We start from the raw sequence: 27,402 nt of genomic DNA, 5'->3' as shown, positions 1-27,402 counted from the left end.
TTTAAATAAAAGAATAAAGGGAAGGTACTATTTTTTTTTCTTACCAATTCTTATTATCAATTTTATTATTGTTGAATTAATATCCGTTGGCTCTCACTTGCGTGAGGAGTTTGAAGCTCGGATGCGTGAAGGTAATATTTTTATTCTGTCCAGTTTGCCGAATGGCTTTATGATGAATCACTGCTTGTTCTATTCTATTTCGTTTCAAGGGGAAATTGGATTTCAATTAAAATTAATCTCAAGTTCATATTTATTTCTGCTGCTTATTGGTTATCAACTTATTGTGATTCTATATGGTTGTTAGAACCTCGAGATTTTTCTTGTACCCTACTTTGGGGTTACTTGCTAATGGTTTATTCAGCTCAGCTAAGCAAAAAAGTAGATTTTGATGTATTTGCAGTTTTAACCTCGGTTTTTTTTTTTTTTTTTTTTTCTTTATTCTTCTCGCAATTGCACCATTGTGTACACGTATTACTTTTTTTTGCCTTAACATTTTTCCAATTTTGAGCAGGGAAAATCGGGATTATTCTGAATTCTCATTATGGCTTTATTCTTGAAACCTGAGAACACTCTCAAAAAGGCTGAAGTTTAGTTCAAGAGATGAGTCTTTTTGTGATTTAATAATTGTTGCATGTCTTTGTTTCAAGGATAGAATTTTAAATTTCGTATGGAATGATGCTCCTGAGTCTTGACTCCTCTTGTTCAGAGTTAATCAATGTTGGGCAGAAGCAGGATGCTTTGCAAACGCTTCATGCCCTTATCACTTCAAAATGACACAGAGCATGGCAGAAGACACTAGAAAGGATTATGTTCAAGTATGTAGAGCTGTGTGTTGACATGCGCAAAGGATGGGCTTTGTTGAGAAATATAGTCCCACATTGGTTGTATGTGCAACTAATGTGGAGTTTATAAGGCCTTGGGCACTCCCACCCTTTGAGCTAGCTTTTGGGGTGGTGTATCCCAAGGTTCTTAACATGGTATCAAAGCCTCGCCGCCCCCCACTTTCTCTTGTGGCGTTTCTTAGCACAGGTAGGCTGGGCCTGTTGCATTGTCCACTCTTCAAGCCCAATAGGCTCTTGTGTGAGGGGGCGTGTTGAGAAATATAGTCCCACATTGGTTGTATGTGCAACTAATGTGGAGTTTAGGGCACTCCCACCCTTTGAACTAGCTTTTGGGGTCGTGTATCCCAAGGTTCTTAACAGGCTCATTCAGTATCCTATAATATGTCAGCAAGTAAATGTTATTCATTGGAGGATGTGATTAAGCATTTTATGCATTTGTCAACTGAAAAAGCAGAACAAGCCCGTAGTGAGGTGCTGGCATTAGAATAGGCCCTTGATGTTGACTTGATGCTTAGCTATGTGAGTGGGGAGAAGGGAAAAGACAGATCCGATAGGGAGCTTGTTACTCCATGAAATAATTAAGAAACAACTCAAAACTGGAAGCCTTATATGCTGTAAGCTTTCTTCTTCTATTCTTTACTACTACTTCTTATTGTTGCTTTGTATGTATCTGTGTAATAAATTTCATGCTTGACTTTGATTAACTCTCTATTTCAACCTTCAAGGCATAACAGAGCCTCCTGGATTGTTTCATAATTTTTTCTTGAAATCCAATGTCGTTATCATATTCTTTTTTATGATGTATATAATACATTTTTACAGTGTTTCTAAAATAAAATGTTTAAATCTACAAAAGAAAATGTTTAAAATTGGCAGGTATTCTTGATGAGTGGTGATTACTTGGTCAGTTAGGTGGATTGTATAATTATTTCTTTGTCATTTCATATCACTGTATGCTTTCTTATAAGGGATGATAATTAGAGGATGCATACTTGTTTTTCATGTAGAAATTTTAATAAAATCTGATGCATTGTGTAGATGACAGCACACCAAGCTTTCCAGTTTTGCAAGCAATATAAGCGAACAACAGAGTTTCGCAGACTTTGTGAAATCATAAGAAAGCATTTGGCCAATCTTAACAAATATCGGGACCAACGAACCGGCCTGATCTTTCTGCTCCCGAAAGCTTGCAGCTTTATCTTGGTACCAGATTTTAGCAGCTGAAAATTGCCACTGAACTTGAACTTTGGCAGGTTGGCTGTTATCTCTTTTTGCTTTTGCACATTTTACATGTTTATTTTGTTAATGATTCATGTACATATTGAGAATATTTGCAAATATGACCTGACAACTTATTTTATCTTTTTATGCAGTAAGCTTTTCAATCAATTGAGGATATATATGGACTAATGTTCATGGTCAAGAAAATGCCCAAGCAATCCTTGATGATTGTTTACTATGCTCAGCTGACAGTAATATTTTGGACATCATCAAATCATCTATATCATGCATATGCATGGCTCAGAGTCTTTTTGCTACAGAAAAAATTTAATAAAAATCTGAGTCAGAAGGATTTGCATTTGATAGCCTCATCTGTTGTTCTGGCTGCACTTTCAGTGCCTTCTCATGCTCTCAATCATGGGGCATCTCATTTGGAGCTGGAGCATGAAAAAGAGAGAAATTTAGTGATGGCTAATCTCATTGACTTTAATCTTGAAATGAAACATGAGTGCGGAGAAGTGGTAATTTACTGCCCCACAATTATCCTTCTCGCACTCGCACGTTAGCATAAAGATGGTTGCTTTCTAATTCTAACTATTTGTTTTTTGTTGCCCCAAGCTTTCAAGGTCATCACTTCTCGCTGAACTGGTAAGATTGTCTTTGTTTCAACATTTCATTTTTTTTTAATTGAATCTGTGTTCATTGATTCAGATATGGTATTGTTGAAATGAGATAATATTTGTTGAGTTGTACAATTGTTGGAATTTTAATCAATCATTGATTACACAGTTACATAATCATAGGAGATTTGTATTAAATAGATTAATTTTCTTATTTGCAGTTGATTGACATAATCATAAGAGATTTGTATTAAATAGAAATAGTAATAGGTTATTTCATTTCCTTATTTATAGCTGATTGACAGCTAATTTGTAATGGATCTAGAGTCCTCATTTATGTATATAATTACCCCAGTAGAGGAAGAATAAACGAGTAGAAATATTCGTAATATGACACCATTGTTTTGACAAGTATAAATGATTTCAAACACTGAATTCATTAAATCAGGATGGATGATTTGTTGTTTTAGCTCTATTCTGTTCAGAACAGGTATATTCTATTCAGACATAGTATAAATGATTCGTTGTTTATGTGATTTTCTTACGAGTCTGGTGTGTGGGTAGGTGTCTCGGTTAAATAAAAATTTGTTGTTTATGTTTAGGATATCTGATTTTCTGAATCACTGGCACTCTTTTTGTAAAAAACTATGTCTTCTGTTTATATTAGGCGTGGTTGGTAAGTTTAATTTGAAGTTCTTTGATAGTCAACTGGTTGACTGACTTTGCCAAAATATAAATATATCTCTTTGTTGTTCATGCTTTTGTGGGGATAAAGCTATTGACCTCAGCATTTCACTTCTTCATGTTAAAATTTAAGCTCTGGGTATTGCAACCTTAGAATACAGCTAGCTGCATTAGTAATTTTTTTATTTTAATTATTGAGTTGTTGTTTGTATTTTTTTAACATTGGGAGGAGCGGGAGTCTGATCAACTTCTGCAAAGCAACGTTTATTCTTTTCAATTGTTGGTGGTATATTGATTAAGTCTTATCTTTGTGTGGTCATTACAGGTGTCCAAAGGTGTCATATCTTGTGTAACTCTGGAAGTGAAGGACATTTACCATCTTTTGGAAAATTGAATTTCTTCCATCAGATCTTGCATTAAAAGTGCAGCCCTTGTTAACTAAAATATCTAAGTTGGAGGTAAGCTTTCCACTGCTTCGTCTGTACCAGAAGTACAGTTATCTCAATATGTCCCAGCACTTGAAAATATTGCTGCCTTGAGGTTGATACAGCAGGTGAATTTTCACTTTCGCTCATTTTGTTGTATGTAAGTGTATTTTCTTCTTGATAGTGAATTATGCATGTCAACTTGTTACCTCTTGGTTTTCTAGGTGTCTAATGTGTATCAGACAATGAAGATTGGGACCTTATCTGGGATGATCCCCTTTTTGATTTTTCTGTCGTGTAAAAGATTTCTGTGGATGCTGTTAAGTAGAAGTTTGTATCCATGAAAGTTGACCACATGAGAAGTGTTGTAATTTTCTGCAAAATGGTATGCTTGCCTTCGTTTGGTGTGGTACTGTGGTTTCCTTCATTAGGAGTTTATGATACAATAGGAGTGCATTTTGTTTTTATTTCTGAAGTTTACTTAATAATGGACAAAGAGATTTATACAATCCCGCCCCAAAAAAATGCAATGTTTAAAATTAGTTGTTGACACGGTGTATCCCAAATTCCCAATGCTTTTGTTCACTAACAGTTTGCGGTGGTTGAGGCGGGGAATGGGAATTTCTAAATGACCAATTAAGTGAAATATTGGAAATGGGAATTTCTAAATGACCAATTAAGTGAAATATTGGAACCACGTCTGCCTCCATTTATCAATCTTGTTTATGGTAACTGGTTGATTTTGTTTGCAGAGTCTTGATTCTGATGACTTAAGGGATCACTTTGCCAATTTTGCTGAACATTTGAATAAGGCAAGACGAATGATTTATCCTCCTGACAGGAAACCATGGACTTTGCTTCCCACTTTGAGAGAGGCTGTGGCAAAGGAACACAAGAGGCTTCTTGCTTGAAAATCAATATTGAGAAGAGGAAAGAAGACCAAGAATGACAGCTTCTTGAAATGGGATGATCTCTGAGTTAGTTTTGGATATTTAAAGTGAATTTTAGAATGATTGAATTTACTTCAATGTGTATATTTGAAGCAACGTGAGGAGGAGTGAAAGAGGTTAAGACTATCGAAAATAACTGAAGAAGCAGAACAAAGAAGACTAGCCATTGAGTATGAGCAGAGGAAGAATCAGAGGATCCTCAGGGAGATAGAAGAAAGGGAAATGGAAGAGGTTCAAGCTTTGCTTGAGGAAGCAGAAAAGCATATTAAAAAGAAGGGAAAGAGGAATACCATAGAGGGGGTAAGTCGAAGTCTGCTGTCAATTTAGTTCCTTATTTAGGTGGGTTGGCAAGTGTTGACAATGAGCTCTATCTGCAGGAGGAGGAGTTAGCTCGGAAGCGTGAAGGTAATATTTTTATTTTGTTCTGTTCGGCGAAAATTTCAATGACTATTTTTACTTTTTCTGTACCTTATGAGCGCTGAAGTATATTCATAAACAGGTTGAATAAGTTCTTTAATTCCACAAAATCATGGTTTTGTTTTTCAATGTTACCTTTTTTGTAAGTTCATCCTTCATCAGGAAACGTTTATTCCTTTGTTGCTCAATCAAATGTGACTTTTGGTGTTTGTGATGTTCTGATTTGTATTTACCCAACTTTTGGTGTTTAGGAAAAGTTCATCCTTCGTTAGTATACAACCTTTTATACACAACCAAACAGCTGATCTTCTGTTTAGTAGTTACCCAACTTTTGCTATTTGTGACTTGCAGAGGCTGAGAGGCGAAAGAAGGAAGAGGCCAAATGTTTAGCGAAATTGCCTGAGATAGCTGAAAAACAGATGCAAAGAGAGTGGGAACTTGAAGAAAAGGAGAGGCAAAGGAGAGAAGCACCCTTGTGCTGTTTCCCAGATTACTTTTTGGTCTAACTATTATCTTGCATAATTAAAACCAATTTTGAATTTATATAGCCTCATGTTAACAAATCTAGTTCTGACTTTTGTACCATTGCTTTATGCTATGCTTCTCTCTAGGCAGTTTTCTTTGGCGTGTGTATTTAATGTTGCTGCAACTGCATGCAGAAAGGTCCTCGTTCATGCTTTATATTTTGTTGACATTTCCTGCTGTTTAGAGAGCAATGAACATTGGCGAAAGTGGAGTAGCATGTAACGTTCATATCGTGCTTGGGTTCGACGTGAAAAGCTAAGAGTATAGTTTTATCATGACCCTTTTTTGCTATAACAAAGAGGTTGCTATCCCCCTCCAACCACAATGTTTCTTTCCTTACCAGATTTAATGTCGTGGGGTCGCTCTCCCGTTTCCAGCTGAAGCTAAACCTAAACCGAACCCACACCACAAAGCACGCCTATAATTCTACACCATGCAATTTAATGTCTGATTATGTAAACAAATTTATGTCGTGGGGTTGGTCTGTTAAACAACCAACAAGTCATGTCCTGCTACGTAGTCAATCCTACCTCATTCCCACCCACCAAAAAACTCCAACGACTCCAAACCTCAAAAAGTAGTTTTGATTAGGTGTCTTGCACCACTTCAATATACTTATTTAGTTATTTTGATTAGATGATCTACTTTCCTTTTTTTTATCATTTTTTTTAAAAGAAAAGAATTGCGTCACTCTTATTAAATATATTATCATTTATTGTACTTGTCTTCTATTCGGTCTGGACTCATATATAGACCAATGATTTCATCTACCCTTACAATCTCAGGACCCAGTGCTTCCCCCACAATGTCTCTCTGGCTCTCTAGTTTCATCCGTTTGCACCTCGCGATCACATGGCCTTTGGTAATCTATTCTGCCACTTGGGTTACGCTGCTGACATTGACAGTGGCAGTGGCCTCATTCTCAACGGAGGTGGCTTTTGTCTCCGCCATATCACCCTCCTCTTCGTTCTCTCACAAGTGCAAGAATAAGAGTAGTGGGTCCTTTGTTAGAGTTCCTTTGGACGTCCCAGGAGACACCATGTGTTTCCCTGTTCACCTTTTCACAAAGTCCAGCATTGATCTCATCGTTCCACCAGTCTTTGCAGCGTTAATTGTAGCTGCTTCTGCTTGCGTGGTGCGAGCTGTGGGCTTGTGGGAGCATGATCAAGATCAAACCCTGTGACATATACACTCTATTCTTTTTGGAATCATATTTGTCTGCGGCATACTTTTTTTCTTTAAGTTTATAAATTACTCAATTAGTTCGATTCGAGCCGGATAACAGAATTACATGGACAACAAAACTCTTTTATCAAATTTTAACACAATTGAGTTCTTAGTGACTTAAACTCAAGACGAACAAACTTTTACTAGTTGATTCACGTGCTTATTAGTTGTCAATGACATACTTAAATACAATGTTTGTGCTATAATACCCATTGCTTCTGTTACCGTTGGTATTTGTAAATTCAATCAAAGATATTGAATCATCCATTATAATTTCAGAATTTAACATACGTCTGAGCTATCGTCTACAAGTGCTGTTACGGTAAACCCCTAGAAAAACCAAAATTTGTTGACCGTTCAATCATTTTAGATTAGTAAAAGGAAAAAATGTGTGATATTTTAGAGGAGATAAAATTATATCATTTTAGGTATGAGAAAGAGATAAATTATGAGAGAACATGGATAAAAATAAATAAATATGTGGGTCTCACGTCTTTGTGAAAGTGAAATACCATAAGTTATATTATTTAAAAATACAAACATTTTTCCATTATTGAAAATTTGAATGGAGTTTCTGATTCTGTGACAGCAAAAAAGTAGAGTAGAACGTACATGTACTTGGGTTCAACTACTATTTATAGGAGGTGATGATGTGTGATGCCGTAAAAATTAGGGCATATTTATATGAGGTGATGTGTGCTTTCATAAAAACTAGGTCACATGGCATAAAGGTGAGATCTTGGCTCGAACCGTAAAGATGGGACCGTGGCCCAGGGCAATAAAGATGAGACATTGACCTCGGATATAAAGGTGAGACCATGGCTCGGAATAACCCCTTTGATGTATAGATCCTTGTTGAGGTCATGGTCGATGGTTGTAAAAATCCGGGTAGTCCTGAGCTTTACGGTAGTGTTGGTTGAGGTTTTATTTTTGGATTCCCATTCATCTTATATTAGCATTTCATGTTGCCAATGTTTGGTGGAAGGAAAATAAAAACTTGCCCATCAAAATGTTTTCCCCATCCATTGTGAATTGCATGCAAAAAGGAAGATGTTTCTATGTTAAAGTTTACCATTTGAGAGGTAGTATTTCAAGAAAACTAGGGATATGAAAAGAGGTGAACAAAAAATCTTACATATTTACCCTCTTGTGATTAGTTTAGTCATTTCTACCCATTTAAGTACAAGGGTTAGTTTAGTCATTTTCATCCATTTTCCCATCATTATTTTACTTTCAACCAAACAAAGACTCACAAAATTTAATCCAATTTTCCTGGTAAAATTTTGTCTAACCAAACAAATTTTTTTTTTTTAACTTTCCTACCAAACTCACTTTCCAACCATTTCTCTATTAATTATATTTTTCTAGTATTCAAAAAATTTCTCCTCAACCAAACGCCTCATACAAGTGTAGGGGCTTTAGAGGCTGAGCTATTTGATCATTTTGATGTTTCAGTAGATATTTCGATGCAATCCAAGCTAATATGATCGGTTGGGCTAATATAGGAGTATGGAACAAAATCATCAAAGAAACATTAAATAGGTTTATGCTGGTTAATTGATTATTTTATTTTTAAATTTTTAATTATTTTATCTTCTTTCTAAACTATTTATTAATATATCATTATTTGATTAAAGTTGACCATTATTTACTCGAGTAAATTATTTACTGGAGTAAATGTGGGCATGAGGTTACGTTTTAAAATCCCTAATATGCTTGAGAAAGGATTATTTGCAAGTGGTCGAATCTTTTTCCATCTCCATCTTAGGTTCAAAATTGGCTTCCAAATTGATTGTATCAGTTAATTCTCATTCCCTATCTCTCCTTTTTCTGTTGTATTCTTCACATTTGTGGGTAGGTTTTTGTGCGAAAATTTCAAATTCAAACCCTAACCTATCCTTCTCATATTTGGGCTAAATTAGTGTGTTTTAGGAGCTTTCCATCGTGAGTCATTGTTGTGGGTTGATGGAACGAAGTAGTTATTGCTTCCTTATGGCTAATAGATGCTTACGAAAGCGCCCCACTAATGAGAAGTGTCCTAAAAATTGTCATGATCTTCTCAGTAGTTCATCTTCTACTTCAGTTTATGTTGACAATTTGGATATGCCATATGACTATTTGTTTAGTAATAGTCAATATGAGAAAAGTCAATTCGGTTATGATCATCTTCCTCGAACCATAGTGGAGTTGATGTATTTGGGTTTGACTTTTTTAATGAGTGAGGGTTTCAATGTTGTATCTCTATTAGACCGTGTTAACTTGAGGATGCTTGCAGACATATCTTTTACAAGACTCTGTGCTACATTAATGGGGATTTGACATCTAGGGTATGTGGCATTGACATTGTCATGACTTTTGATGCTTGGGTTGATTTGCTTGGTTTTTATTTTGATGTTGTTGAGAATGTTGTGGCTTACGATGGGGAATGTCATACCACCAGTGAGAGTTATAGGCGTGGTGTCATTGTTCCACGTGTGAAGAGACACGATATGAGACTTGCTCAATATACACAATTCGGTATTGGATTGCAAACCACTGATGTTAGGATCATTTTCTATGTTATGACTCACATTATTTTCCCACGTCCTCGTAATCACGATAAGATATTGAAGAGTGGCTTGATTGTTATGTGGGTCATTTGTAATGCAGTGCAGGTCAATTGGAGGCATTATATTTGTTGGCTTATGCAACATGGTGCTAGGAATGACGCGCTTCCATACGCCATGCTTGTTGAGAGGATCTTGAAGCACTTCCCAGTACCTATGGATAGTGAGACTTTGACTACTGTAAAAGGTTGGCATTATAGGTTTGAGAAACGTCTATTAGAGCAGTGTGGAATCACCAAGGTTGGGAATGCGTTGTTGGTCCCAGATGAACTCATGAGGGGTTAAGGGTGAATTGAGTTTATGGAAAATTTTATAATTTTTAAAATAAAACACACAACTGCGATAAAGCAAAGAGTAAAGGGAAGAAGGGATACAATTATTTTAATATGGGAAAAACTCCAAGAGGAGGAAAAAAACCTACGACCCCATCTGGATACCTTTATTCAATTGGGAGACAAATCCACTATCGATTAATTCAAGATAAAAGAATAGACCTTATTCTACCCTTATACAAGAATCAACTTGAAACCTTACCCTAGGTTTCCAGAACTCTAACTATAGGATTCTCACGGAGTCTAATTAAAGACACTTCGAAGCCAAACAACTCCCGTCTTTATTCACAATAAATAAAGACCGACTTATTTCTAAGCCACAACCTTTTCCAAGGTCAAGAAGAACGAAGTCTAATCAAAGACTCTTCGAAGCCAAACGAGTCCCGTCTTTATTCACAATAAATAAAGATTGACTTATTTCTAAGCCACGACATTTTCCAAGGTCAAGAAGAATGAAGTTTAATCAAAGACCCTCCAAAGCCAAACGGCTCATGTCTCTATTCACAATGAATAAAGATCGACTTATTTCTAAACCACGACCTTTTCCGAAGTCAAGAAGAAAATCTAATTAAAATTGGTTACCTTATACGCTTCTAAATAATAAGCAAATATGTACAAATAAAACCTAAGTGGTGGACTAAATGAATCTTCTCATGTCTTGGTTCCCAAATTATTTTGAATACGCCCTAAGAAAAAATGCTCATAATATGCTTAATGCGTCTTTTCACTTGAATGCTCACAAATTTTTTTGTCTCTTGAATGCTCAAAAGTCTTTTTCTTTTTTCTTTTTTTTGATACATGATTCTTTTTATCTTGAATGCTCACAAATCTTTTTATCTTGAATGCTCAAAGACTATTTTCTCTTGAATGCTCACCCACTAATTCTACGAAGAAATACTCAATGTATGATTTTTATAAGCTTTTTCTTAAAATCAATTACTAAAGAAAAATCTCAAGATTATCATGATTTTTAAGAAAACTTTCCAAAATATCATTTTGAAAATAAAATCAAAATCTTCAAATTAAATTTCCTAAAATAGATAAAATCAAATCAAATCTTTTAAAAAGAAAATTAATCTCAAATTAACTTTTTTTTTCAAATAAAAAAAATCAAATCTTAAAAATCTATTTGGATAAAAAATAAAATTTTTAAATCTTCTTTCCTTAGTTTCCAAAACTTTGAAGATTCTAACCCAACGCATGACCAGGATTCATCTCTTCCAATCATTACATGAAATCTATGATTTTATCTTGCATCTTCGATCTTCACAATTTCATGACAATTATGTAGCATTCTCTTCATCATAATTCAACATAAATTAAGTCCTACAATAACTTTTCAAAAACTAAACAAACCATTAGATAATTTGACTTCACTAGTTTAGTATCATCAAAACTAAACAAGGAGTGAGACCCAACATACGTGACAATGAGTTTGTGCTTGAAGTAAATTTGATAGATTACAGAGATGCACACATGAAGGAGGCTGATGATAAAGAAGATGATAATGGTGTTAATCAGGAAATCCCTATACTTGATGTGAGTCCACCTGCTCTTGCTGTTATCAAGTCCAATTATATGTGCAAAAATAAATATCAACAAGTGATTTTGAAAATCAAGACAAAATGGCATTTTGATACCATTTGATGGATGAGGACTTCCCTCACTTATAATAGACCTAAAAATATCAATCCCAAGTTCAATTACTGAGTACACGATATTAGAAATTGGTTTAGATAAATAGATTCTCGATTCAAATGATACGTGTGTTTCATCCACTATTCCGGTATACTATTAGGGGGCGTTTGGTAGAGGAGATATTTTTTTTACTAGGAAAATACAATTACTAGGAAAATAGGGGATAATGAGTTTGGTAGGAAAGTGAAAAAAAGTTGTTTGGTAAGGCAAAAAATTACCGAAAAAATTGGTTTAAGTTTTCAAAATCTATGTTTGGTTGAAGATAAAATATTGGTGGGAAAATATGGTTAAATTACGACAGCGCCCCCTTAAGTAAGTGGTAAGTTGAATAGAAAGAAAGAGGAAAGAGACTCCACTGTCAACAGTTTATGAGGGTCATTTTCGTCTACAAAATGATGATCCTTTTTTCCTTTCTCGGCTAAACCTCAAATGCCAACCTTAATGTGGTTTTTTAGAACAGTGTTTTTCATCTATTTTTGCAAATGAATCACAATGGCTGGGCAAACGATTTTGCTGATAAAATTTGTTGAACTCTTGTACCAAATATGGTCAAATAGAAATACCAATGAAAGTTTCCTGGGTATCTATGTAAAAAACCCCTACCAAACGCCCTTTACTTCAAACTTGAGATAATTGAAGCACAAGTACAATACACCACCGTAGGCTGGGTTACTTGCAAGTAGAGATTCCATACAATAATAGCATAAATATATGAGTTTAATGTTTTTTATATTATAGGAAATAAAATTATCTTATATATATAAATGTGTAGAATTCATGTTTTTTTTCTTCTCCTCATATGATATCACATGGACCCCACACATGAGAAATAATAAACCCTAAAAATATAAGGTTTTATGTCTCTCCTTTCACAAGAGGGACTTTTTCTTTTCCTATTGATAGAAAAAATAGTGGGCCCATTATTTGTAAAAAAGAAAAAGAAAAAAAAAAAGAGAAACACATAATTCGAAGTGTTAGTTGGAGAGTTAAAAAATTTCTTGTCGCCAGAGAGAATTTAAACCCGAAAATATAATAGAACATACTACACTTTTGTGTTCAACCAATATTCATATAGGTTGTTGAGATATATAGTCCCACATTGGTTGTATGAGTCAACTAATGTGGAGTTTATAAGTCCTTATCCACTTCCCTTTGTACTACTGATTCTTTTCCCACTATTACTATGGCCAACGGGTCTCTGGTCCAATCACGAGGGACTAACACGGTTCTTCTTTTACCTCATTTGTCTCTGGATCATGTTCTCTATTTTCCAGATTCTCCTTTTAACTTACTTTCTGTTAGTCGTTTGACAAAATCCATTGACTGTGTTGTTTCTTTTACTAAAACCTCTGTCATCTTTCAGGATCGGAGTTCGGGGAAGGAGATTACCAAAGGATGTGAGTCTCAGGGCCTCTATCAACTATTTCCTTCTTCTTCAGCCTGCTCCATTGTGGATTCTCCTCTTACTATACATGCTCGTATGGGCCATCCTAGTCTTGCAAAGCTTCAGAAGATAGTTCCATATTTATCGTCTCTTCCAACAGGCGGCGCGTGGAGCCTCCTCTCCGGTCGTGGCTGGTTGCGTTCTTCTCGTCTCTCTGTGACGGTTCTAGATCTGGTCTTGTTTTCGTGTTTGGACCTCGTTTTGCGTAGACGCACAGATTCCTCTTCTACCGGTTAGTTGTGTGATCTATCTTTATGATTATTTTCCTAATCTTGGTTATGGACTCTCCTGTCTCTTCTGTTTCTGGGTCTCCGACTGGCCAAAAGTCGGAGTCTACTATTTTTTCAAATTATATCCTTGCTCCGCTGAGTGTGGATAAATTGGTTGGGTTCAACTATGATACTTGGTCGTCAGATCTGCGACTTTGGTTGGATAGGTAGAATTATACATCTCATCTCACTACTAAGGCTGAATCTGTGGCAGCCAATGAGAGCACACGATGGAAGATGATTGATGCTCAGTTGTGTAGTCTCATTAAAGCTACTCTTCATCCGTCAATTAAGCAGATTTTTTGACCTGCCAATACCTGTGAAGCTATTTGGAGTCAGGCAAAAGCACTGTACACCAATGATACACAGCGACCTTATGGTGTGTGTCGGAAATTGATGACTACTTTTTCTCCTCAGGACTTCAATTGTCCTATGACTGAATATTTGGGGAAAGCTCATAGTTTGCTTCATGACCTTAACGAACTTCTGCCCCTTACTGGTGATGTTACTAAGGAACATGAACAACGTAGTACACTTTTTATGTTGTTCATTTTATATGGTTTACCCGACCATTTGTCTGCCAATCAGGATCAAATTTTGGGCTGCTACAGTTCCTACACTGGATTCTGTGATGTCTACCTTGCTTAGGATTCCATCTAAGCCCTCTACGTCACCAACACATCCTATGATGCATATACCTCCAGTGGATTCTGTTGACTCTTCCGCTCTTGCTACTCAAGGTTATGGTCGTGGACGTAAATTCTCTAAAGGAAAGCTATTATGCACTCATTGTCATCAGACCAATCATACTGTTGATCGTTGTTGGAAGCTTCATGGAAAGCCACCTCAACCTCCTCAGAATGCTCATATTGCTCAGGCTTTCTCTAGTACCTTTGCTCCAGGGTTACCTTCCGGTACACAACCTCCAGCTGCTCTTCTTAACGAATTTGTGACTTGGTGGTCTGAGAAGCAAACATCAGGTCCTACTGCATCCATTGCTCCCATTGGTAATTCTTTTGCTGGAATCTCTCAGTTGCACTCTATAGGCCCTTGGACTCTTGATTCTGGGGCTTCTGATCACATTTCTGGTATCAGAGCCTCGTATCGCGGGTTCAAACCTCGCCGCCCCCCATTTTCTCTTGTGGAATTTCTTAACACAGGTAGGTTGGGACTGTTGTATCATCCACTCTTCAAGCCCAATAGACTCTCGTGTGAGGGGGCGTGTTGAGATATATAGTCCCACATTGGTTGTATGAGCCAACTAATGTGGAGTTTATAAGGCCTTGGGCACTCCCACTCTTTGAGCTAGCTTTTGGGGTGGTGTATCCCAAAGTTCTTTACATAGGTGGTGGTGTATGCTTTCCTAAGAATTAGGCCATGGGACATGAAAATAACGGGATAACCCCTTTGATGTATCTATCCTTGTTGATGTAATGTTTGGGTGTAAAAATTCTAATAGTCCACCATGCACTGCTTGTGTATTTTAAATTTAAGTAAAATTTTAAAAATACAAGGTAAAAGAAAAATATTTAAAATTATAAGGAATCTATGCACAATTAATTCACATTGAATATAAAAAAAAAATATTAAAAGAGAGAAATTTAAAATTGTAAATAAAATATGCATATTCATCCAAAAGAATTTAAATTTAAAAGAAGAAAAATTTGAAATGAATCATCATTCTTTGAGAGAAATAAAATTACAAAATAAAACGGTAAATCCCGTTTTATAAGATTTCCCGATACTCAAAATAGGATATCATAATTTTTTTATTTTATTTATTTTTGGTAGATAGTATAACATAATTTAGTATATAAGAGTAGAGCACATGTGATTTGAGAAAAAAAAAGGAACAAGATTAATGTAAAAGAAGAAATTTAAAAGTAATTAACATATAACTTAAGTTTAAAAAAACATGTCTATAAAAAAAAAAAGTTTCAAAAAACATAAAAAGAAAAAACCACTAAATGATGATAAAGTCACTTATCTTAATGAAGAAGATAGTATAATAAAAAAGTATCTCAATCAATAACAAAGATTCTATTATATTACATTACAGTGGGTGGATAAATTCCATATTCTTATAACACTTCGGATTCAACCCGTCAACAGAATCCGTTGAACCTCAATATAAAGTCTGGTTTATTATCTGGTCTAGTTTTAACTTTTAACAACGTTGATTCATAACTTGGTTTCTGAATTTTATATTTTTATCTTTGGGCTATGCTGAACATTGGGGTTCTGATCCATAAAAGAGAATGTTTGATCCATAAAAGAAGACCTCTCTATATTACGCGTACAAGATACACACGGAGAACCTAGGATAAGTAAAAGTCAAATGTTTGAGAAATATCGTCATAGAAATAACTACAATAATTGTGACGAGTATCTTAAGCATAAGTAACGAACAACTTTTGATACACCGGTGACCAACCCTATAGAGAAAATACCCGAGAAGCAGGTGCATTCAAGCTTTTGAAACTGAATCGATCAACCTGTTGCTAAAATCCCATAGTTTCTTTCCTAAGTGTTCGTTTGAAGCAAATGCACTTGGTTGAAACTCATTACAATCCAGAAAGTACTTCCCTGTTACACCTTTCAAGCTTGGGTGCAAAGCAACATAGCATGTTGTGGCCGCTCCCTGCATGGTCAAAATTAGAAAATAAAAAATACTATTTTTAGTGACTATGTATTTTGAGCACTCTCGAATATAACATTTTGCACCTGTATTTGAATCCTAGCTAGAAGGAGGAAAAGTTAAAATAGAATACCTGTGGGACGCTCTTCCATATGTAAAATGTGAACATCTTCAGAAAATCTGGTTGAAATTATAATATTATTGTCTTAGACAAATAGATAATGAAAAGAACAGTTAACTGTATTTTTTGGTTTTTTTTTTTTTTATTATTATTATAATGTGTACGTGTCATAGGACAAGTCACGTACTCATGAGTAATGAAGAGTGTCTCATAAGAGGAGTCATTATCACTCCTGGGTGGACAGAGTTGGCTGTGATGTTAACACCCTCTTCCTGCAGACATAGGAAACCAGAAGTTAATTAATACGTTTCCAATGAGTACACAAAGTGGGGTCTGCTCAATTATTCCATGGCTTCTTTTGGAAAAATATTGGAAATTAACAATCAATCGCAAACAAAAAGAGAAAAAAAAAGAGAATAGACAAAGAGATTTACCCTGGTTCACCCAATTTAAGCTACGTTCAGCTTATCTGTACTATATTCTCCTCAGCGTCACTCGTTACAAGTCACTCGGTTTATAAAGAAAATATAAATAGGATTAGAAAATCCTAACAGCAGCTATTCATTGGCCCAAGCCCAAACTGCTAAGAAAATTACAATGAATCAGAGGTCCATAACAGTACCTAGCCTCTACGGGCCTGGGGACGCTGCCCCTGGACCCCGTGGGAGCAGCTCCCCTAGACCCCGCCCGCTCACCTAGGAGCGGGACTCCAGTTGCCTTTCTGCTGATCCCGACAACTAGAGCTCTCATCAGCATGCGAAATATGAGCCCTACTCGACAAAAAGTCTCTTTTGTTAACATGATTAATAAAACAAGTTATAGGTAGTAACTTAGTGAATTATATGGTCAGAGGAAACAGTCAAAACAGAATGTAAAATGTAAATTCTGAGTTTGAATTCCATTCAGATAGGCATTGATCTATCTATCTCCCAAACATTAATTTATTATGATTTCTAGTGTAATTTATTTTTAATTTTTTGTGGTGTCACTTAAAAAAGGTAATAGAAGCACTAGTATGTTCACCTGCAAGCGACGAGAAAGCTCATTTGCGTGTAATATGTTGGCTAGCTTGGACTGCCCATAAGCTTTTTTGTCAGAGTAACTGAAAAGTTATATAGCAATATTGGTTAAAAAAAGAAATCTTGTTAAGCTATAGCTATCTGCAAAAGATGCATGAAGCAGTAAGATTACACGTTTCCAAGCTCAGGGTGATAGTGCTAGTGGAGTCAAAGTGTAACATACATACCCAATTTGATCATTGATGTGATCAAATCGAATTCCTTCTTCGTAAGTGTAGGTATGGGCAATTGATGACAGATTTATGATCCTACCCTCGATTCCAGTGGCTTTTGCTGTTTGCTTCATCTTGTCAAGAAGAAGGTTTGTCAAGAGGAAATGACCTGAAAGAAAAAGAGAAGAAAATACTACCAATTAGACTAAAGATAGTAACCCAATAATGATATGCATAATTGGTAAGACACTACCAAGATGATTTGTTACAAACTGCATCTCAATCCCATCCTCTGACAGCTGGAAGGGGCAGAACATGACTCCAGCATTGTTTCTGAAACCAAAGGCAAATAATGCTATTAGTCCCAATTTGGAACGTGACAAATTCTAATGAAATGAACCAGAGAGGGATAAAAAAACCACATTAAGATGTTGAGAGGAAGATCAAGAGCAATGAAGTTGTCCACAAAGGATCTAACTGATTTCACTGATGAAAGGTCAAGCTTCATTATGTCCACTCTAGCAGACTCATTTTCCTGTAGTATGAGTTGTTTAGCTTCCTTTGCAGACTCCATGTTTCTCGCAGCAATAATGACATGGGCCTTTCTAAGAGCCAAGACTCGTGCTGTCTCCAAGCCAATACCACTTGCTCCTCCTGCATTTGTTTTCCAGTGTTTAGTACAGCAGAATAATCATGCATTATGTACTAATAAGGCTAAGAAAACTTGATAATTAAACAGAATTGGAGGATATAAACATTATTTTCAACCTTCTGTATTTATGTTTGGACCAATTCTCATCCAATTTTTTTTATTACTTCATATATTTAAATTGAATTGTATATGTAGTATTTACACCATTTTTACTTGTTTACCTTTCTCCTTTAACACTACCCTGCCCCGACCCAGAAAAATGCCTAGTACTTAATTACTACTTATTCAGAGGAAAGAGTAAGAAATGGATCCATCCAAGTTAAACCAAACTACTTTCTGGTAGGAGGATATGTTGGTTTTCCTTTTCTTCACTTCGCCTAACTGAAAAACCACGAAACTAGTAGCGAAGGCATATCAGAAATAAAGAAATCATATAAAGGGAAACATGATAAAATAATCCAGTCAAAAAGATAATATAAAATAAAAAGTGATTAAGAAAATTTTGGAAAAAGAAGATTTACGAGACTGAAAAGGGATCTTAACCAGGTTTCAACTTCATCCTTCAGGAAAATGTTTTAAAAACTGAACTGAAAATTTAAGGGTGGGGAATTAAATGGTTCATCTGGCTAAATTAAGAGCTTAGTCGAGATCAAACCGAACAACATCATAAGAAATAATATTATCCAAAAAAAAAAAAAAACATAATAAGAAATAATCGTATTGAAAACATGGCTGGTTTATGATCTAACGGGTCAAACCAGCTGGTCAAATTCAAATTTTAAAACATTGTTACAAAAGAACAAGCAATATGCTTGGCCGTGTTTCCTTTCTTCTGCTTTGTAATTACAAAGTTATAGCAGCTAATTGTTCGTATACATCAATTCTCATTCTTAAGGAAGGATTAGATTAATGGGATTTACATATGAAGAAAACCACCATTAAGTTTTAGTACAATGTTAAACATTCAGTATCACAAGAACAGATACATGTGAATTACCCAAAAAAGAAAACCAGATACTTAAAAAAGGAAAAAGTGAAGACTTCTACCCGGAAACAAAGGGACAAAAGAAAGCAGACATAAACGTAGTAAAAGCATGAAAATTGCTATACCATGAAAGTGTCATCATTAAAACATCAAGGTTCAACAAGAACATGAAATTACTAACCTTATTATATTTTCAGAAAAAAAGGTTATATTTACTAACTTTTTGTTTATAAACTTACAAACTATGTCTGACCGGTCATACACTAATTAAGAATGTATCACCAGTGTATAATTTGAAAAAAAAAAAAATGTAAAGAGATCTTTTTCCCTATTTTTATATACTCAAATCCGTGAATTTTCGGATGCTAACGTCCAAAAAACATTATACACTTGTAGTATAAAACTGATAGAAAAAAAAAACATACCTGTGATAATTGCAGTGATGTTACTGGCATCAATTCCTTCAGTAACCTGCTCTGCAGTTGAAGCGGATCCAAATCCACTTGGGCCGGGCCTGCCTGTTACCAACGAGAAGATACTCACCATAGTGAATGACTGACTGACTATGTATATATATATGGTGGCACGCAAATCGAGAACAACAAAATTTATCAAGCAAGCTCAAAGTTGTTTCCTTTCTGAGCTGAAAAAAAGCAGTGTCTAAGAGTATATATATGCATGTTGGGGCAAGCAAAGGCTATATAGCAAGTTAAATAAGGAAAAAATTGTTGGGGGATGATATAGGGGAGCAGGTATAGCATGGGGTCAACGAATAGACCAAAAAATGAGGGAGGAAAAGCATGATTATAGATATATGGGGTGTTTGGGAGGTTGCAGGTTGTAAATTCCCTTTACTTGGACAAAAGATTGGGTGTATTAAATTCTCACCGGTGAAGAGCTGTTAATGCCCTCAACGACCAAACTACTCAACTATTTTTCAACTTATAATGGTCACTACTTCAGTGCCAGCACAGTTATGAGGCATCTTGGGCTGTGTGACCATTGGAGTGGAACCCACGTGAAGCACGTACCTCAATCTCCTCCAATTCTCAAAAATGCTAGCAAAATTATGTGATCATAGAATATATTAGTGATATCAGTGTTACTAAAATCAACCTGACTCCGTTGATTGAATCGGGAATCAGATCACTAATTGATTCAATTAAGTCAATTAATCAGCTACGAGAGTGGATCCTTTTATGTAGAAAAGTGGTAATGTAGTCATGTTATTTAATTACAATCATACATTTAAAAATAATATACTTTTCTTTCTCTCTCTTATCTCATCATCAATGAATAATTATGATCAAATAACATGATTACATGACCACTTTTTATATGAGAAGATCCACTCCCATCAGCTATATATGTAATTTGGTTAAAAATCGATGAATCAGTCAAAAATTGAACTCAACCAGTATTAAATTATTAATCTTGTACTATTGGCGAATGCTAACTACTAAATCAAATTATTTTGATTGTTACGTAACTTTTACGAAGAAGGTTATATTTATAATTATTTTTCGTTTACAATCTTTTATAATCATATTTTAATTATTGATTTTTGTCAATTAACGGTTATCATTTATTACGAATTAATAATTAATTAATAAATTTGATTTGCGAAAATAATAACCATTGTTCGGTGAAAATCAACTGTTAAAATATGATTATAAGAGGTTATAAATGAAAATAGGTTGTAAAGTAACCTTCCTCTACTTTTATTTATATATTTATTATATATATTTACCTAAATTAAATTTAAGTGATTCAACCAATAATTTATTGATCCGCTATTCCTATTGAGTCTAAGACCGATTATTTAGGTGGGTGTGTGTGTTCATTTTGGAGTTTCTTTATCTTAGATTTCTCATGATATGTTTTGCATAGACCGCGGATGCTAATTATACATAATGTGTTATACAGTAACGTACATTGCGCAGTGGACGGTGTTGATATTGGGAAAAAAAAGAATGAAAATGATGAAAATTGTTTAAGTTACGTGAGAGATTTTTATAAGTAATTAACTTATAAGTTAGGGTCATATTGGAAAAAAACTAGAGGATATTAACTGTCATCCCTGAATTCATTGTACCGAAAGTAATTATATATCTTTCACTTTCAAGAAACATTCCTTTAATATCAAATAAAGTCAATTAACAAGCATAAGTTTCGTCCCAAATCAAGAAGCTACTAATTTGAGGAGAATAATGTATTCTTGGAACTTGGATGTGAAAATAGATAATACTAAGTCAGGGAATTATTTTGGAACTTATATTTTTTCAAGCTACTGATACATTTGATTATCAACTTATATTTAATATTGTTACTTAATGAACACGAAACATTTATTGTAAAAATTAACCATGGATTAATATTTGATAATCATTAAAATCATCAATACACCAAAAAATAAAAGATAGGGTAACCCTACGAAGGAAAATATCTTACAGTTACTGCTATATCATTCACTCGGTATATCTATCCAATAAAAAATGAGAAATGATCATGCTTGTATGAAAAGGAGAGAAAAATATTTTTTTTATCCAAATATCATTTGTTAAATGACAAATATACCTACTACAAATGTACAGCAACATGAACTCCCTACAAAGACTCTCAATGGCAAATGGGGGTATGCAAACATCAGACACCACAAAATGCAACAACCAGTTGGCAACCACCTTGAGCTTTCACGTCCACCAGATCGCCCCTACTGAACCGAAATGAAATATGGTTTTGTCTCTTTCTTTATTTTTTTTGTTTTTAACATTTTTTTAAACATTTTCTGGCAAGTGTAAAAGGACCACTGTACTGGTAAAATCTACTCATGTACTGTCATAAAATTTTATGATTACGACTCTGAACTAACTTCAGTTGATTTTGTTTTGGATTGCTTTTCAACCTTTGCAATATTCGAACTCAAGTTATGCATCAGCTAGGATATACTGAGCTTTATTTTCCTTCTTCTTTTTGTTTTTTCTGTAGTGTTCTGTAGTTTCAACGTAACCAATAAGAACGCAATGATGGTCTTCGTCATATGTTACCCAAAAAAAAAAAAAAAAACTCACTTCTTTGTTTTTGCTTAACGTCATGAACATTATGGTAATAATCTACTACAAAGGAGGGTTTAATTGTCACACAATCCAAACTAGTTTAAGAAATATAAAATGGTGAAGTGGCATTAATAAAATAATAACTTCCAAAAATAAATTAAACGTGGGACAATAAAAATTATTTTATATGAATAATTATAATAAAGTAGCCATCAAATCAAATCTTTAAAAAAATGTCAACGAGAAAGAAAATAGAAAATAATATACAATAAATAAAAAGTAAAGTATTTGTTATAAAATGGTAAAAAAAAAGTTTAACATTTTACTTTTGTAAGCGATTAAAATCATTTAATACTTAGTATCTTTAAAACCGTAAAATTTAAAGGAAACAAATCATAGTTGGTGTCAAGGAGGGGTGTTAACGGGCCGAGCCGAGCTTTGGTCTTAAAAGGCTAAGCTTGTGTTTAAATGTGTCAGCCTGATCTAGCTTGTTACCCGTTACGAATATAATTATTGGCCTTGTCCTGTCTTATTTACAAAAAATAAAAGTCTGGTTTGACCTATTAGCCTGTTTAAAAAAAAAATAAGACAACAAAAATTTATTCAAACAGAATATACAATCAAAGCACTAGTAATTCTATAAATATTCATAAATTCAACGTATATCCAAACAGCATAATATAGCACAAAATTATTCAAAAAATATGTTTAACCAAAAAAATAGAGTGAAATGGATTGAGGAGAGAGAATGAACTATTACAAGTAGTATAAAAAATATAAAATAAAAATAAAAATTAATGTACTAGGTCGGCCTGAGAGGCTCCAAGGCCGAGCTTTTGAATTGGAGCTTCAAGTCTTTTTATTAAACGAGCTTTTATACAAGTCCAAGCCTGATTCCAATAATCAATTTCAAACATGTAGATTCAAGCCTTCACGAGCCGAGCCAAAGACCCCTGGTTTGTTTACCACCCCTAGTGTCAAGAAAGAAAGAGGCGTCAAAACCCAAAATAATTTTCTCAAAATCATCTCATTTTACCAACAAAGTTATTTATTTTCTAATTGCATATCAATAATATACAAAACTTGAAAACATACTCTCACAAATCTTTTAAGAATAGAGTTATATTGACAATTTTTATTTTATAAATTTATAAATTATATTATGTCTAACCAGTAATACTCTACTCAAAAATATATTATCGGTCATACATAATATAATTTATAAGAATTTATGAATATAATTTGTAAATATAATTTTTCTATTTTTTAAATATCACAGCATATAAATGTTGATGTGACATTTAAATAAAATCATACATATTGAGCTAGATATCATTTAATATCACGTCATATCAATAATTAGTCGATTGTAGCAGCATATGCTATTATGCTCCCACAGTCCCGCTATAAAATTTTAAAAGTATTGTACCCATGGTTTAGTATTTCTTGTTAAAAATATTTTTTCGTCACTTTTATATAAAAGTAAATGAATTTTATAATAAAAAAAATAAGCGAAATTCAGTCATTTTTATATGAATGTGACAAAAAATATTTTTTGCAATAAAAATAAAAGTTTTCCCTATATATAATTGTATTATATACCAAAATTTATAAAGGGTTGCCTCCACTACCAGTCTACCACCGCTTGCTTAATATAATTATCATATATAAGTTAATTTTTTTTATTGTTATAGTCGCGTGTAATTAGACTATAATATATAAAATAAAATAAAATATTCATATTATCAATTATTTTTATTACTAATTTACTACCAATTTAATATAACTATGTATTTTGAAAAGTACATTAATTTTTTTTTTCTCTTTCTTCAAAAACTTTTTAAAAGTTATCAACTGAAAAGTAGCAATAATTAGAATGATAGTGAATTGATAATAAAAAAAATTAATAATATGAAAATCTTTCTCAAAAAATAATATGCAGTGACAATGAATCAAAACCAAACTTGTTTGTTTATAATATTGTATTTTTTGGATTCGTACATCACTTAGTGCTACTGTAGTAACCTCCGTTTGTGGAAAATTTCTTAGCTAGCCAAGGGGCATAAAATAATTAAAAAAATATATCGATATGCAGATAATTAAAGATACACAATATTGAAAAACAATATTTGCGAATAAAACTAAAAAATAATTTTGGACAGAAATAAAAAAAATGAAGTATATTGCCTGCATGTTCAATTTTTAAAACTAATTTATTATTATCTCGATCATTTAGACAACTCGGTTAGTAAAAATGTGAGATACTAGTAACGGGAATATATAAAATTAAATTCCATAATTCAATTTACTTTCTTTCACTCCTTTCTCTCCGTTTGTGTGGGATTCGTTAGGGCCTTTCCCATCTTTCCTTAAACCAAAAAATTGATTATCATTAAAAAAAACTTATAAATGATGTTCATAAAAATTCACAATTAATACTAACCTGCAATGCCCGCTGAACGTGTGAACTAAAGGCTGTTTGGTATAAGAATTTTTTTCTAGAAATTATGACAAAGTAGGAAGAGGCAAATTTGTTTTTAACATTTGGTACGAGAAAATTGAAAATAATCTCAGAATTCTTTTTTTCTCATCGTTTTATTTTATACATCACATTCTCAAATAAAAATATCATCTGATTCATGGTATTTTTATTTTTCTATGATATAAATAAATTAATCCAATATTATCAGAAAAATTTTGAACCTACTAAACACATTTTTTTAACTTACTCCAAAAAAAAAAAATTCATCATGTTCTTGAAATATTTTTTTTCCCAATAAAAAAAATATCTCCTCTTGATCAACTCTAAAAGACTAACAAAATAACTAGGCTGGTCGCTTTCTGTACTTAATAACTAATATTTTTGTGGTCGAAACATAAAGATAATTGACGAGGATGGGTGGACTTATGGTGAACGGCTGCAATATTTGTAAGATGTTCGATCACTGTCAATCACCGCTGGGTGAGGGTTAGCACTCTCTTAATCAATTTGGAAAGGTTTTAAGTCCAATTAATTGGCTCTTTCTGTCAAAGCTTTAACTAGCTGCTGTTGAATTAGTTGGGAGAGGGTCTCGTCTAGGATTTCTTTCCTTTAATTGTCATGGTCCAAATATTTAATTAACAGGACAACAACTCTTTATCATGGCCAAAGTGTTTAAGGAGTAAACACCCACATGCAAGTAAAAAGGGTTAACTGCTGGAAACGTAAAAAAGTGTATTTGGATGCCAAGTGCCAACTACATATGAGAGAGATTTTTATGTCCCCTCGGATTTTGATGATTACATAACCTAGAAGGCACAATATACATAGTCTTATTTAGAAGGAACACCACATTCGTTTTTCAATCTCTATTGCTTAATATACTATATGCCTCAAAGCACATTACTCACTCAGACGCCATTTTGGGATTTGTCCTCTCAACAAGGAATAAATTTTTGGTACTAGTGTTGTACCTAGATTCAGTGTATCCCATCAATGAGAATATTACACATCAGAGGAGAGAGAAAAAATTTGACAGAAAAAAAAGAATTTTAACTGATATGTAATATTTTCATTAGTGGGATGCACTGAATCTTTGGTATAACAGTAGTACCAAAGATTTATTCCTCAATGAGCAATATTCTGATGTACTGTTTGCTGCGTGTAGAGATTGGCTAATAATAGTATGGTTGAATGGTAGGTTTTTCTTCGGATTCTATTATGAATGGCCCATTCAATGACCGAACTCGGGACACCATGACTTCAAGAGTGGCCTTTCGATTTTATAGACAAACTTTGTGTTCAGTACCTTACGTTTGGTTTCAGAGGAAAAAAAAGAAGAAGGAAAAAATTACAATTTTTATTTCAATAGAAAAGGCAAAATAACACAAGAAAAAAATTTATGAAATAAAAGAGAATATTGTATGAGATAATTTATCTCGTATCTAATGCAACACTAAAAACAATATCCCCAAAATAAAATTTCAAAATCTGGTTCAAATTTTCTATCCACAAGTTGGAATCCACTTGGGCCTTACTCGTTGTTTCAACTTCCATTATTTTCTCAAGCAACTGACTCTCCAAAAGGTAAAAGTGATAGTTCTAAACCTAAGCCCAATCATACTTGGGCTGTGCCTCTCCATGCTGAATATTGCAACTTCAAGTACAATTGGCCTTACGCAGATATATGGGCCTTATATTCTGAACACTTCTCGCTGTCCACTCCTCCTCCTGTTTTTTTTTTTTTTTTGTTGAAATCTGATTGATGTTTTCATTAATGTGCGTCTGACTCTGAAATCACCTTAGAATATTCAATATTATATTAGTTAAACCAAAAACTTAGTGCACCTTTGAATAATTTCACTAAAAAAAATAAAATCAAAACTTATTATATATGTTAGAGTAAATTACTTTTTGAGTCCTAGCTTATTTTAATTTTTAGAATTTTTTTTTGAATTGTGGTCCTTCTGAATTCAAAATAAATTTAATTAGTAGAAATCGTAATTTTTTTGAATTTAAAAAAAAAACTCACATTAGTTCCTCAAAAAAACTAACATGAATCTATTTCGAATTTCAGAAGAATCACAATTCAATTTTTTTCTAAAAAATTAAATTGAGTCTCGTAATATTTACTGAGGACCAAAAATATACTTTACTTTATTTGTTATATATGATATTACCAAAGGACAATGTCTTTTTAAATATTTATGATATAATAAATATGAAATTATGTTTGTTAAAAAAAAAGTAAATACTCTTTTCAGTCTTTAGGAGGTATTTGGTACAGAAATTTTTTTTTTTATCCAGAAAATAATTATTACTGAAATATAATGGGAAGGAATTTTTGTCGGATAAGATTAGAAAATGTGTTTGGTTGAAAAAAATTTGTAGAAAAAATTGAGTTAATTTTATAAATGCTATGTTTGATAAATTATAAAATATTGATGAGAATGTTAAAGTAAATGTCAAAATTACCCTTGCTTTGATTATTTTGAAATCATAAAATTTGAAATAAAAATTGTAGATTTGATCCTTTTTTCTTAGTTCTATTTTCACAAGCTCGACCATATATGTATTACATATATTCGATAGTCATCACCATTCTAGAGAGCCGTACAGGTTCTTACAAACAAAATAAAAAAAGGGGCAATATTTAACCAGGAAAACTTGTGCTTTTCTGACTACCAAACATGGTATACAACCTTTCCCAACTTTATTTTCTCAGCTTTCAAATTAAAATTCGCGAACCAAACGCCTCCTTAAACAAAAAACAACTAGAGCCAATTTAATTCGTGAGAAAAGAAGTTAATTTGTAGTCTCTATGAAATTTTAATTTTTTAAAATTATGATTTTTCTAAAATTCAGATAAAATTTCTTTTAGTTCCTAAAAAAAGACAAATATAAATATCTTTTTTAAAAGATTAATATGGCTCTATCATTTTTCTTAAAGACGAAAAAAAAAAAAAAAATAGAAGAAAGA

General features: G+C 33.5%; 1 protein-coding gene and 1 pseudogene across 2 annotated transcripts; one reads left to right on the top strand and one right to left on the bottom strand.

Moving 5' to 3' along the window:
- The first annotated feature begins 219 nt into the window (after positions 1-219).
- On the top strand, positions 220-5,881 carry LOC133286115 (eukaryotic translation initiation factor 3 subunit A-like; annotated as a pseudogene).
- Positions 5,882-15,507: 9,626 nt separating this feature from the next.
- Positions 15,508-19,780, bottom strand: LOC133286148 (short-chain dehydrogenase TIC 32 B, chloroplastic-like). 2 transcript variants are annotated; one of them, XM_061483513.1, is made up of 8 exons: positions 19,313-19,778; positions 17,673-17,904; positions 17,504-17,583; positions 17,266-17,419; positions 17,043-17,121; positions 16,207-16,291; positions 16,032-16,078; positions 15,510-15,901 (listed from the first exon to the last, which is right to left on the bottom strand). In XM_061483513.1, the coding sequence occupies exons 1-8, from the start codon at positions 19,431-19,433 to the stop codon at positions 15,728-15,730; spliced, it is 972 nt and encodes a 323-aa protein (XP_061339497.1). In that variant the 5' UTR covers positions 19,434-19,778; the 3' UTR covers positions 15,510-15,727. The 2 variants fall into 2 exon arrangements, with proteins under 2 accessions (XP_061339499.1, XP_061339497.1); XM_061483515.1 differs by lacking the exon at positions 16,032-16,078 and having other exon boundaries at positions 15,508-15,945; positions 19,313-19,780.
- Between the last annotated feature and the right edge of the window lie 7,622 nt (positions 19,781-27,402).

The sequence above is a fragment of the Gastrolobium bilobum genome, unplaced genomic scaffold (assembly GCF_033153095.1).
Source record: "Gastrolobium bilobum isolate Gb01-03AN ecotype WA unplaced genomic scaffold, APGP_CSIRO_Gbil_v1 utg1240, whole genome shotgun sequence".
Lineage (NCBI taxonomy): Eukaryota > Viridiplantae > Streptophyta > Magnoliopsida > Fabales > Fabaceae > Gastrolobium > Gastrolobium bilobum.
This window is presented reverse-complemented; position numbering and strand designations above follow the sequence as displayed.

Bases quoted from the DNA above. Each gene is read 5' to 3' on its own strand.
- LOC133286148 (XM_061483513.1), bottom strand. From the start codon at position 19,433: ATGGTGAGTATCTTCTCGTTGGTAACAGGCAGGCCCGGCCCAAGTGGA. The intron at 17,584-17,672 runs GTGGTTTTTTTA...CTTTGGTTTCAG, and splicing joins CTTCCTCTCAACATCTTAAT to AAACAATGCTGGAGTCATGT. The intron at 17,420-17,503 runs GTAGTGTCTTAC...TTTTTCTTTCAG, and splicing joins GTTTGTAACAAATCATCTTG to GTCATTTCCTCTTGACAAAC.